We start from the raw sequence: 14,825 nt of genomic DNA, 5'->3' as shown, positions 1-14,825 counted from the left end.
ACCTGTTTTCTATGAGCCTGGGCCACATAAACCAAACCACAATTGGGCCAGATGTGGCATGCCACCGCATAAACAGTGCCATCTACGCCGGGCCTGGCCCGTATCTGGATGACATACCACTTACCATGCCACAAGTCAGCCAGCAGTGCCGGCTTGACACCAGATTCGGGCCAGACCTGTCTGCTACTTACTGGTGTAATCTGTTACTTATAAGTAACATCATGTAACAGCAAAAAGAGCTTCTGTGTTTTCAAAACCACAACATCTGATCAGGTTCACATCAGCTGGCATGTTATGGTTGATGTGTGTGACCCTTAATAAAATTTAAGTTTTGCTTGAATGATGCAAAGACAATCATCAAATGTTTGGTCATGATAAGTTACTCATATAGACCAAAAGCCGATGAAACCCAACTTTATATATCCTTAATAGACCTCTATGAATTGAATCATTACTTATTTTTAATCTCTGGCTCTCTTCCACAGCATGTCTTTTTTCCTGTGTTCCTCCCCTCACCCCAACCAGTGCAGCAGATGGCCCCGGGTTCTCCAGAACCCCCAGCTGACGTGGCTTGATGCTGGCCGGGTTCTCCTGAACCCCCAACTAAAACACAAGACGACTGGACGCAGAGGCAGACTGCTGAATCAGTTCTCCTGAACTGCCAGCTGAGACAGACAGCGGCGTGGGAGCCACGAAATGCTGGATTGGCTCACTCGAGCTTCCAGCAGGAGCTGATGCATGGCCAGAAGGCGTTGAGGTCCCTGGCTAAAGGTGTAGATGAGTGACTGACTGGATGGGTGACAACACTGGAGTCTGAACTGGTGACAAAGCTAATGACTGCGCTACTAACTCAGGTACTGACTGAGTTATGGACTGTAACAAAGGTTGTAGTGATTCTGATTGTGATAGTGGCTGAGTGGCTGACGGGGCTGAAGACTGAGCTAAAGGTAGCAGGGCAGATTGTGGTGGAGGTGAAGACTGAGCTAGCGGCAACTGAACAGGGGACTGGGCTAGCGACGACACAGAAAACTGAACAGGGGGCGACTGAAGTTGAGGTGAAAATGGTAGTGGAGTTGGCGACTGAACTACAGGCCAGGTGGCTAACTGGGCTCCGGGCCGGGTGGCTAACTGGGCTCCAGGCCAGGTGGCTAACACATATCCATGTGTTAGAATGGCCGAGTCAAAGTCCAGATCTAAATCCAATCGAGAATCTGTGGCAAGATCTGACAACTGCTGTTCACAAACGCTGTCCATCTAATCTGACTGAGCCGGAGCTGTTTTGCAAAGAAGAATGGGCAAGGATTTCAGTCTCTAGATGTGGAAAGCTGGTAGAGACATACCCTAAAAGACTGGCAGCTGTAATTGCAGCAAAAGGTGGTTCTACAAAGTATTGACTCAGGGGGCTGAATAATTACGCACACCCCACTTTTCAGTTATTTATTTGTAAAAAATGTTTGGAATCATGTATGATTTTCGTTCCACTTTTCACGTGTGCACCACTTTGTGTTGGTCTTTCACGTGGAATTCCAATAAAATTGATTCATGTTTGTGGCTGTAATGTGACAAAATGTGGAAAGTTCAAGGGGGCCGAATACTTTTGCAAGCCACTGTATTTCATTTACAAATATTATAATACTGTGAAAAGTTATATGAATGGACAGTGTGACCTTACAATGTCCTTCTCTGTATCCTATCAAAGTTAACAATTAATGAATATGACAAGTCTTTATCTGAACACTGGTTAAACTCAACTCTGCAGAAGAGGACAATTAATCTCACACATGATGTTGCATAGAATTAAAGGATTTTATTGGCCTGAAAAAGTCACATAGGCGTTCAACATATTATATGACAACAGATTTAAAGCACTTTGGTTCAGCAGTGACATAAGCTCTCATCACACAGCCAAAACGTTTGCATCATATCCACAGACGACTTGCGTGCTGATCACAGTCGAGGTGGCGGGCTAATGGTATTGCCTGAGCTTCAGCTCACGATGCATCTGGCACCAAACACACGGGTAACAAAAGCACACCTTACAGCAGTCATCAGTGAACGAGCCCTGCAGGATGGAGAAGAAGAAGCAGATAGACAGAGGATGAAGCAGCAGGAGTTACTGTTGTTACCCCTCAGACATAAAAGTTTAGTGGGGTGTTGTCATCCCCTCATCCGGCAGCTGTGTCCCTGTGTAGAGCTGGGTAACCAAATATCTGAGAGTTTGTCAAAACAAGAAGCCGCAGCTTTTTCCCCCACAGTGAGGGCAAGAGAGTTCAGATTTGAAGAACTTTACACTTCCTCTTTCTCAACTCAAGCTTCTCCATTATAAACTCTACGGTTTGCAAAATACCACAAGTTTTATCCAGGTCACTTTTATGATGGCACTGCATGATGTGGTTACTTTATCTCAGTTTGACCATGAGAGGTGAGGGTGAGTGAGAAGGATCTGCACAAAGCACAATTTGTGTGCATTTTTTGAATCTCATAAAATTTACATTTAGATGTTATGTTAGTTCATTTTACAAGCAGAAACCTCCAGGGCTTAAAAATGAAGCCAGTGCAGAAGTTATAAAAGTGCACTTCCTCTAGTGACCGCATCTATCTTTTAAATGTAGTTTGTAACAATATCCTCCATCTCTAACCCAGCCTTACATAGATGTTGTGGCGCTCTCTGATAGACTGACGGAGTAAGCAGGACACCACACCACAAACGTCCAGGAGTGGCATTGCACAGCACCATCCATGTTTATTGGCTGCATCACACTGCATGCAGGGGAAACAGCAAAGGCCACAGCAACCTTTGGGGAGAAATATATACATATATAAATAAATATTTATGTATATATATTATTTACTATTTTTTTATTAACTACAACAAACCAACCAACCTGGATGTTCCAGGGGAGCAAAAAAACTTAGAATTTTTGCTATATCAACTTTCCCTGAATCCAACCACAGAGAGACTGGACTTCTATTTTATTGTTATTATTATTATTATTATTATTATTATTATTATTATTATTATTATTATTATTATTATTATTGTTGTTGTTGTTGTTGTTATTATTTATTGATAGTAAAAAAATATATTTGGGACACTCTAAGTCTGATTTTCTATGCTATCATAAAAGGAGTCATTAAGTTTAAGTTGAACATTTGAGACATTTCCACTCCAATTACGAAAAGTCAGTTTTCTGGTGAAAAATGTAAAATAATGAAAAACTCCATAATGCTACTAAATGATCATTGCTATCATGTAGTCTCAGATAGTTCATTTATTCTTGATGTTTTACTGACTTTAAACACTCGGTTAGCTTGTTGCAAACAAAGTCTGAGGAGATCGTTCATGCAGAAATCACTGCTGTTTGTAGGGTTTCCTGAGTTTACTTACAGGTCTCCATATCAGAGCAGCAATCACAGAGGTCGGTGCTCCATTGGCCAGAGTTTTCAATGGTCCTGATGACTGTCACCACCTGGATGGGCTGCTGGTGGACGGCCATGCCTGTAGGAAACACAGACACAGATTGAAACGCTGTAGTGGTTATCTTGTGAAAAGAGAAATTTAATGCTAGATTATGAAAAAGGTAAAAGATTGATTTTGATACATGTTATAAGTATAACAGGATGACAACAAATATCTTGGGCCAGCTGTACAAATGATTTATGTACGGCCCAGACAAAAGAGCTGACACCGTTTTTATGCACAGATTTATTATCTCTGACTTCCTCAGAAAAATGTTACCACGTATTACATTCATGCTTTCACAAAGATTTCTGATTCTCTTAAGCTGTTCATCAGTGTAAAATGTTTTTCTTACCTTCTTTTGTCTTCTCTGGTTCTCTGAGCTTTCAAAACAAGAGAAAAAGTTTGGAAACACCAGCATTTAAGCACAGACCAATAACAGGAAGGGGAGGTGCCGAGAGTACGCACACATCTAAGTTTTACTGGATTGCCAGATGATTTTGGATTACTTATGAGCCGCGGAGGGCTGAGCCTGATGGGAAGTCCACACACACAGTAACTGCTATGACGAATGTTTAGGAATTCACTGAGCCCCTGCTTCAGTGCTGTGAAAGGAAAACACACTGCTTAACCGATGAGCAGCAACAAGACTTATTCTATGAATCCATCAGTACTTCTGCTGTCAATCCAAACACACTTGACACCAGAGGTGGAAAGTAACAAAGTACAAATACTTCATTACTGTACTTCAGGTATCTGTACTGTACTTAAGTAGTGTTTTTTTAGTGATTACTTTTTACTACAAATATCTGTACTTTCTACTCCATTGTGTAAAAAGGCTTGTTACTTTTGCTGGTTCTCTGAGCTTTCAAAACAACAGAAAACGTTAGGAAACACCAGCATTTAAGCACAGGCCAATAACAGGAAGGGGAGGTGCCGAGATACGCACACACACTCCTAATTTGTATTGTACTGGCAGATGTTTTTGGGTTGCTTTTTTTTCTGACTATTTTGTACTACAAATATCTGTACTTTGTACTCCTTACATTTTGTAAAAAGGCTTGTTACGTTTGCTTAATGCAGTTCTGTCATTGTAAGGCTCCAAACATGAAACTAATTTCAGCCTAAACAGAAACATATGGCAGGCTGTTTATTAACCGCCAGAGGATGTCACGTAAAAAGAGATGACTGTGCCAAAGTCTGGGGTTAAAAGTGGGACTGTGTTTGTTTTGTTTTTGCACAACACCGGAACAACTGCAGGTGTCTGTAAGTTGTGGTACTTCAGCATCTAGCTTGTGGTACTGAAGAGGAGCGAACATAAAGGGAGTGACGTTTTTTAAGTGTCAGGTCATTTTAAATGCAGTGTTACTATCAGCTCACAAACAGAGAGAGGAAGAAGAGAGGGTAGATTTAAAGGTAAGGACTGCTCATCTGACTGACTGACACATTCTCCTGTTTAGAGGAAAAGTCACCCTCTACAATGTGGACAACGGTAAATAGAAATACTTTTTAGTTTCCTTCTTTTCTTCAGCTTCAAGCTCAGTATAATTAGATTTTTTTTAAAGTTTGTATTCCCATCTACTGATATTATTTTATCATTATGTTAATAAAGCACAAGTAAGGCAAGTATTGTAGTGAGTGGTGGATTGTCAGATGTTTTTCGGTTGCTCGTGAACTGCAGAGGGCTGAGCCTGAAGGAAATTCCACACAGTTCCTCTAATGACTTTCCAGTAACTGCTACGATGAAGGGTCAAGAGTTCACTGGGTCTCTGCTTCAGTGCTGTGAAATGGAAACACTGCTTAACCAGTGAGCAGCAACAAGACTTATTCTATCAGTCTTGACACAAGAGGTGGGAAGTAACCAGTGTTGAGTAAGTTACTTTTAAAAAGTAATTAATTACTAATTACTTAATCAATATTATCTAATTACTGTGTCTGAAAAGTAACTTAATTACTCAATAAGTAATTTAACTAAATACTTTTTTAAATCCCTATAAACCTTGAGTGGACAAACAATAGAAATTAAACTCTTTAAATAATAAATAATTTTTTTTAAAAGACGTAGACTCTACAGTACGCAGCGGTAGCAGCTCTTCCACAATGTAGCCTGCAATCATTTTTTAAGCTCGCCTTCAGACGCTTTCTGTGCTGCTGAAGTAAAATCAAGCTTTGCCTGCTTAGCAGGAGTTGCCGCGGTGTTATCCATGGATGATGAACAAGGATCACTCAGAAGTGTTCGTCTATGCTCTCGTGTCAGGCGCTTCAGTAGATTACTCGTGCTATTAACAGCAGCCGATAGTTTTTACATATTACTGTAATGTTCTTGTCTGCTTGTTTCACAAAAGTGAAGAGACGGGAATATGTCCATTTCATAAAACAGCCACTCGCTTCAGCCGAGTCCGACATCTTTAGAATACGACTATGCAGCAAACTGGCACGAAATGACATGCAGCTGCACTACAGCGATGTTAAAGCGGCAGAGTTTACTTTTACCTTTAGAAGACAAATTATTGAATAATTAATTAATGATATTCAGCGAGTTTGATTATTTTACAATGTAACGCAAGTACTTTGTAAGTAACTGTAATTAAAATACCTAAAAATGAACAGTAATCAGTTACTCTACTTTTTCAGTGGAAAAGTAATTTAATTACAGTAACGTGTTATGCGTTACACCCAACACTGGAAGTAACGAAGTACAAATACTTCATTACTGTACTTCAGGTATCTGTACTGTACATGAGTGTGTGTGTGTGTGCGTGTCAGAGCGTTTCTTTACCACACACACACATCCATACACTGCTTTTTACTATTCCATAGCACCTTGTCCAACATTCACACTCCAATGGACACATCTAGGACAACCTGAGGTTTAGTAGGTGCACCGATGATACTTGTTATGACTGGAGGAATGTCTGTTTTCTTTAATGGAGAATAAATCTTATATTGCTGTTAGTTCCCCTTAAATAGTGTCACATTTGTAAGGAAAATTATTGAAGATGATTAAATGATTAAAGAAACAAGACATGTTGGCACTTTAATTAAACAAACAAGATGCCATTTTTAGCTGCTAATGAGCTAGCTTGTGTCTTTAGTTGATTTCACAGGCAGTGCCGTGCTGTCAAAGCTGCTTCTTTAAGTTTTTGGCTCAGACAATATGGTACATAACTAGTGTATGTCTTGCATGGGTTGCACGGGTATCACAATGAATTACAAGGTGAGATCAAACGTCAATAAAACCAATAAAATCGCAGGTAGTTGCAATCTGTTGCACGGTGTAACCATGTAAGAATAAACTCTACCATTTTTGCAACAGGTGATCAATCGTACTGGATGTGTATAAATAGTCCTGTCTAGGGATGGGAATTGTGCACCAGTAGATCATTTCCTTGGAATTGTTAGTCTGCCTGCCTATCGATCCTCCATATCAGTTCCACTTGGACTTGCTCTACAAAAAATCAAAAATCGTATTCTGTTTTATTTTTTATGTTTCTTTTGAGTTTGAGTTTTGGAAAAGAGGATCTTAAGACACTGAGAAAAACAAAAAAAAGAGAAACCAATCCTCAAAAAGGGAACTGTTCTGAATCTCTAAAAAATTTTGATCCCAAATGCCTGTTTGAAATGTACTAACTTGTTCAGAATTCATAACAAGAAAATACCACAAAAATGTAACAAATAATTATCAAAGAGGGTAAAAGCTCAATAAACTTGTCTATAGTAACCTGAATGTTTCTAATACACAATATGATGAGAAACTGTCTGTTGTAACATCTGTGTAACATGCACATCGGCAACATGAAAATGAGGAAGCAAGAAATCTGCAAACTCCGTTTATGGCATGACTTACGAAATTTGTACTTGGAATCAGGCAGATGATGCTGGCCAAGAAATCACATGCTTTAAACCCTGAAATACCTCCTAATATTTACTCAGAAATGTAGATGTTGATCACACACTAGTTGAGAAACTGTCAGTAACAGCAGTGAGAGCTGTAGCTCATAAAAGAAGAAAAAATCTACACGAGAAGAATCGCTTTCTTTATTTTGCCCTCTTATATGAACAATCAACTTGTGTAAATCTACAACTTGTCTTCTTAGATCTTCACTGATTTTCTTGGGCTTTACTTTTTTTCAAAGTATTGGTCAGTCCAAATGCTTTTATGCTGCACTTGTAGTCAATCATCATCACCAACAAGAAGTTGACAGGCCTCAATCTTGTTAGGTCAAAAGACATGTAGAAAAATAAATTAAAATTTATGCACACAACTTTTAGTTTTCAAAGTCATCAAAGATGTGTGCTGTGCAATTATTCTATGCTGGAAAAAGAACAGTGCATGAAATAATTAAAAGACCAAAATCACCAATGAGTGATTTTGGCCTTGACCAATGACCAATGATGAGTGGATACAAACGTCCGATCACAACTATATATAGTTTTCCGTGATTTTATCATCTCTCTGTCCTTCTCTTGAGCAGATGCCCTATGGCTCACACATCCGGTTGCCTAACTCAGCAACTCAGATGACACTTCAGTATTCAGAATCAACACATTTTAATTTGAAACTTTTCTGCTTATTCACTACATCAAACAAAATATGTATATTTGTTACATCGAATGAAATATATCTTTGCTCCTACAAAGATTAGCTTCAGCAAATTCACATACAGCTATACTTGTTGTTGAATTCTGTGTTATATTTCTATCATCACTTAGTCACTTAGTCAGTGGAGGTGATAACAATGCTCATAACAATGGTCAGTTAGGCTCTGGTGTTTAAATGATGCTAGTCCTAAATACTAGCGTGCTAGTTAGTACTAAGGGACCCAAAGTGTGCCTAAAAATATCACCAGCATCATCGCGCCATCACCAGCCTGAACTGTTGATATTTTCATGTTTACAGCAAACACTGACCCTAACATCTGAATGTTTTTGCAGAAATCGAGACTCGTCACACCAGAATATCAAATTGTAGCCTCAGTTTCCATTGCTTAGCTGACACTCAGTATGCCTCATGTGAAAGGTTAAGCATTGTTTTACAGTTTGGGAATTTTAGGTCCCATTTTGGGTCTGTAAAAATCTGGAGACAATATTCCCAAGAACTTCTTAAACTTTTCTTCCTTACCTCTTGGACACAACTATTACAAATGCATAGAACAGTAGGAAGACTAAACCTCAAACATTTTTATTGAGTTTGTTTTTTTTGTTGTTGTTTTTTTTTTTGGGGGGGGGGGATTTAATTCCTGTTTTCTCAATTATCTATAATTCTGACCATTTGTTGGTTGATTTTGTCTGAACAACTCACCAGACGAAAAGAAGAAGGCAAAAAATGAGTGTTTACCCTTATAAAGACAGTCAAGGCTTTATTGTTGTGTACGTCCAAGTACGAGTATTGTTGCACCCCTAATATACATACATATATATAAATATATATATATATATATATATATATATATATATATATATATATATATATATATATATATATATATATATATACCAGAGGCCTGGGAGCTTGAGGGTCCTGCGCAGTATCTTAGCTGTTCCCAGGACTGCGCTCTTCTGGACAGAGATCTCCGATGTTATTCCCGGGATCTGCTGGAGCCACTCGCCTAGCTTGGGAGTCACCTAGTGCTCCGATTACCACGGAAACCACCGTTACCTTCACCCTCCACATCCTCTTGAGCTCTTCTCTGAGCCCTCGGTATTTCTCCAGCTTCTCGTGTTCCTTCTTCCTGATATTGCTGTCATTCGGAACCGCTACATCGATCACTATATATATATATATATATATATATATATATATAGAGGGAGGTTAGCCAACTAACGGAGTTGCAGAAAGGTGCGACAAATAAGGTGCCTAAGAAATACAGCAAGCTGTCCTGAGGCCTTGGAAACTGCCAAGCAAAGACTCACAGCCTTGGCCAGCCGCTTGAGGAGGTACACCAGAGAGATAGAAGGCAGGAGAATAAACCAGCTGTTCTCCACAGAACCAGCAAAGGTGTACTCTCAGTGGCAAGGGAACAATAAGAGAACAGCACCACCAAGGCTGGAGACGGAGCAATACTGGAAGAGCATATGGGAGAAGGATGCAACCCATAACGGCAATGCTCAGTGGCTAGAGGATCTGAGGGCTGACCACAGCGACCTCCCTGAACAGGGTCCAGTAACCATCACAGTGGCAGATATCCAAGAAAGGGTCTCCAGTATGAAGAGTTGGACAGCACCAGGGCCCGACATGGTTCACGCCTACTGGCTGAAGAAGCTGACTGCACTCCACGAGCGTCTGGCAGCACAAATGAACCAGCTGCTAGTTAACGAGAGACACCCGGAATGGCTAACTGAAGGCCGGACGGTCCTGATCCCCAAGGACCCCAAGAAGGGACCGGTCCCCTCCAACTACCGACCAATAACCTGCCTCAGTACTACATGGAAGCTCCTGTCAGGCATCATATCGGCTAAGATGAACAGGCACATGGGTCAATACATGAGCGGGACACAGAAAGGAATTGGCAAGAATACCAGAGGCGCAAAACACCAGCTACTGGTAGACAGAACAATCAGCCGAGACTGCAAGACCAGACTGACCAACCTGTGCACTGCCTGGATTGATTACAAGAAGGCCTATGACTCAATGCCCCACAGCTGGATACTGGAATGCCTAGAATTGTACAAGATCAATGGGACCCTAAGAGCCTTCATCAGGAACTCAATGGGGATGTGGCGTACAACACTAGAGGCCAACTCCAAGCCCATAGCACAAGTCACCATCAAGTGCGGGATCTACCAAGGAGATGCTCTGTCCCCACTGCTGTTCTGCATAGGCCTGAACCCCCTCAGTGAGATCATTAACAAGACTGGCTACGGATACCGACTACAGAACGGAGCAGTTGTCAGCCACCTCCTGTACATGGATGACATCAAGCTGTATGCCAAGAGTGAACGAGACATCGATTCACTGATCCACACTACCAGGCTATACAGCAATGACATTGGAATGTCGTTCGGACTGGAGAAGTGTAGTCGGATGGTAACAAAGAGAGGGAAGGTAGTCAGAACTGAGGGGATTGAACTACCAGAAGGCAACATTGCAGACATAGAGGACAGTTACAAGTACTTGGGGATCCCACAGGCGAATGGGAACCATGAAGAGGCCGCTAGAAAAGCTGCAACCACCAAGTACCTGCAGAGGGTCAGGCAAGTCCTGAGGAGTCAGCTGAATGGTAAGAACAAGATCCGGGCCATCTACACGTACGCCCTGCCCGTGATCAGGTACCCTGCTGGGGTAATAGGCTGGCCAAAGGAGGAGATAGAAGCCACTGACATAAAGACAAGAAAGCTCCTTACCATGCATGGAGGGTTTCACCCCAAATCCAGCACCCTGAGGCTGTACGCTAAGCGGAAGGAAGGGGGCCGGGGACTGGTGAGTGTCAGCACCACAGTCCAGGATGAGACAACGAACATCCAAGAATACATTAGGAAGATGGCCCCAACTGACCGAGTGCTCAGTGAATACCTCAGGCAGCAGAAACCCAAGAAAGAGGAGGGAGACGAGGAACCATCATGGAAGGACAGGCCCCTGCACGGTATGTACCACCGGCAGATAGAGGAGGTGGCTGATATCCAGAAATCCTACCAGTGGCTGGACAAAGCTGGACTGAAAGACAGCACAGAGGCACTAATCATGGCAGCACAAGAACAAGCTCTGAGCACAAGATCCATAGAGGCTGGGGTCTATCACACCAGGCAAGACCCCAGGTGCAGGCTGTGTAAAGATGCCCCAGAGACAATCCAGCACATAACAGCAGGGTGCAAGATGCTAGCAGGCAAGGCATACATGGAACGCCATAACCAAGTGGCCGGCATAGTGTACAGGAACATCTGTGCCGAGTATAACCTGGAAGTCCCGAGGTCAAAATGGGAGATGCCCCCAAGGGTGGTGGAGAATGACCGAGCTAAGATCCTGTGGGACTTCCAGATACAGACGGACAAAATGGTGGTGGCTAACCAACCGGACATAGTGGTGGTAGACAAACAGAAGAAGACGGCCGTAGTGATCGATGTAGCGGTTCCGAATGACAGCAATATCAGGAAGAAGGAACACGAGAAGCTGGAGAAATACCAAGGGCTCAGAGAAGAGCTCGAGAGGATGTGGAGGGTGAAGGTAACGGTGGTCCCCGTGGTAATCGGAGCACTAGGTGCAGTGACTCCCAAGCTAGGCGAGTGGCTCCAGCAGATCCCAGGAACAACATCGGAGATCTCTGTCCAGAAGAGCGCAGTCCTGGGAACAGCTAAGATACTGCGCAGGACCCTCAAGCTCCCAGGCCTCTGGTAGAGGACCCGAGCTTGAAGGATAAACCGCCCGCAGGGGCGTGCTGGGTGTTTTATATATATATATATATATATATATATATATATATATATATATATATATATATATATATATATATATTAGGGGTGCAACGATACTCGTATCGATATTGAACCGTTCGATACAGTGTTTTCGGTTCGGTACGTATATATATCGAACAATACAAAATTTTTAATTTATTTTATCAACTTTCCTTCTGACGATGCTGTCTGTGTTTAGCGCTCAGTGGATCTGCACTCGACAGTGCAGCCTAGGCGGAGTAGTCGAACGCAGATTCACTGAGCGCAGGGCAAGCAAGCGAGACAGAAGTTAAGCTCTCCTTGCAACATGGCAAATTGAACCTCCCCACCCTCATTCAGATCTGGCGTTTGGAACTATTTTGGTCTTCATGTGACGTATGCCCCTGAAGGTAAGCGCGTCATGGACTAAAGTAAAACAGTATGTTGGATGTGCCACGCAATGCTCAATTACATGGGTGGGAGCTAGTGTGTTAGCGCAGTTAGCTCGTTAACGCCCCACGCACGGGGCGATCCGCGGTAGCTCGTTAATGGAAATTTGCCGTGTTGTGGCGTTAACGTCATTTCAATGAGATTAACCTGAAAGCACTAGTGGGAACACAACGAATATGACTGCACATTTACGCCGACATCATCCTAGTGCAAAGACAAGTGGAAGCAGAAAAAAAACAACAAGCACGCATGCTACAAACTTTACCCGAGTCATTTAGACAGCCGTTAGCACATGATTCTCCTTATGGGGACCTGATATGTTTAATATGCTGCTGAGAATATAGCCCAGAAGAAGCGTATAGTATAGCTTTTATTTTGGAAAGAGACATTTCTCTGTAATAAACTCTCTTTTCCAAAGATGAGTGATTCCTCAATCAGATAGATTTATTTTTATTACTTTGTTGTTTCAGCAACATTCAATTTAAAAACTGTACTTTTGAGTTAAAATATATATTTATAATTTTAATAAATGACAAATTAAAAAGGCATGAACATTTTTTTTTGTATTGAAAAAATATCTAACCGTGACACCAAAGTATCGAACCGAACCGAACCGTGAATTTTGTGTATCGTTGCACCCCTAATATATATGTATACAGAACCCAGTATTCGGAAAGGTACAAATAACGTGTTTTTTACGAATACTTATTTCAAACAAATACTTAAAAAAATATTTGTATTCGGGAACAAGGAAAATCTTTATATGAAAAAGCTTTCCTTTTTTTTTTCCTTATGATACCACAGTACATGGCCGAACGAGTGAATGACATGTGAAAGAGGTGACTGACACAGGCTGCTCCACACAGCAATAGAGACGACTCGGCTGAGCGAAAAAAGACTGAACTGCATCACGATCGGGTTTTTTTGTACCTTAACTGGTTTCCGGAGGCAGTTTATAACTTTCGCGAAGATCAGGTGATTATTCCATTACACTGCACTATTAACGCCTGCAGTCGTTAATAATTTACGTATCTCTGTTAGCTCGCTCATTTAGACAATAAGCTGTTGATAGAGTAACGTTAACATCCGGTTAAAAAGGTTAAAACAATGCTTGTTGTCACTTATTAACTTAGCTGAAACTCCCCACATGGATTTAGGGAACCAAAAAGAAGAGTGTTACTGCTGCTGAGCCATCTGGCAATAACATAAGTAACAACAGCCAATGTCTGTTATGTTATTTTCTTTTCAATGACGTTCCTTGTTACTTGTTTATTGCTGGATTTATAGAAAAACATCAAATAATTTTGCATATCCATAATTATTATAATGGATATAATCAAAGAATACTTACACTATAACGCCTGTTAGAAGTGTAATGCAAAAAGACTGGATTTTTATGCCTATTTTGAATTGTATTCAAAGTACAAATACAAATACTTGTCCCTCCTCAACAAATACAAATACAGATAGAAATACCGGCTGCTTTGCACATCTCTAATACATATATATATATATATATATATATATATATATATATATATATATATATATATATATATATGTGTGTGTGTGTGTGTGTGTGTGTGTGTGTGTGTGTGTTATATAAATATATATTGAATGATTGATTCATTGATTCATTGATTGATTGGTTGATAATACTTTATTCGTTTTATTCATCCCAAGGTCAGGTCAGAGAGGTATAACAATGGAAAATCCACAACATGACGAAAGACGAGGTGAAAAAAGAACTCCCCCAGACTGAGCTCCCTCAGGGAGATCAGTTTGAGAACAGAAGAAAAAACACCTCAGCACATGAATCATCACATCTCACAACGTATTGAGACATTTCCACTCCAATTACGAAAACTTGGTTTTCTGGTGAAAAATGTAAAATAATGAAAAACTCCATAATGCTGCTAAATGATCATTGCTATCATGTAGTCTCAGATAGTTCATTCATTCTTGATTTTTTACTGACTTCAAACACTCGATTAGCTTGTTGCAAACAAAGTCTGAGGAGATCGCTCATGCAGAAATCACTGCTGTTTGTAGGGTTTCCTGAGTTTACTTACAGCTCTCCATATCAGAGCAGCAATCACAGAGGTCGGTGCTCCATTGGCCAGAGTTTTCAACGGTCCTGCCGACTGTCACCACCTGGGTGGGCTGCTTGTGGACAGCCGTGCCTGTAGGAAACACCATGCTGAAAGAAACACACACACAGATTGAAATGCTGTAGTGGTTGTCTGGTTAGAGAAATTCAACATGAAAAAGGTGAAAGACTGGTTTTGATCCATGTTATAACAGGATGATTCCTGGTTCATATAAATGACAACAAATACCTTTGGCCAGCTGTACAAATGATTTATGTACGGCCCAGACAAAAGAGCTGACACCGGTTTTAAGCACAGATTTATTATCTCTGACTTCCTCAGAAACATGTTACCACATATTACATTCATGATTTTACAAAGATTTCTGATTCTCTTAAGCTGTTCATCAGTGTAAAATGTTTTTCTTACCTCCTTTTGTCTTCTCTGGTTCTCTGAGC

General features: G+C 41.0%; 1 protein-coding gene across 1 annotated transcript; it reads right to left on the bottom strand.

Annotated features, from left to right (window-relative positions):
• Nucleotides 1-1,795: 1,795 nt before the first annotated feature.
• On the bottom strand, nucleotides 1,796-14,825 carry LOC146636530 (cornifelin-like). The gene is made up of 5 exons (XM_085350875.1): nucleotides 14,797-14,825; nucleotides 14,350-14,477; nucleotides 3,389-3,499; nucleotides 2,650-2,795; nucleotides 1,796-2,062 (listed from the first exon to the last, which is right to left on the bottom strand). Exons 2-5 carry the CDS (start codon nucleotides 14,474-14,476, stop codon nucleotides 1,967-1,969), a joined length of 480 nt encoding a protein of 159 aa, XP_085207001.1. The 5' UTR covers nucleotide 14,477; nucleotides 14,797-14,825; the 3' UTR covers nucleotides 1,796-1,966.

Source organism: Diplotaxodon limnothrissa, linkage group LG3, assembly GCF_057381915.1.
Source record: "Diplotaxodon limnothrissa isolate DT_005_m linkage group LG3, D_limnothrissa_male_GT1.1, whole genome shotgun sequence".
Lineage (NCBI taxonomy): Eukaryota > Metazoa > Chordata > Actinopteri > Cichliformes > Cichlidae > Diplotaxodon > Diplotaxodon limnothrissa.
Note: the sequence above shows the minus strand (reverse complement) of the source record. Positions and strands in the feature narration are given on the sequence as shown.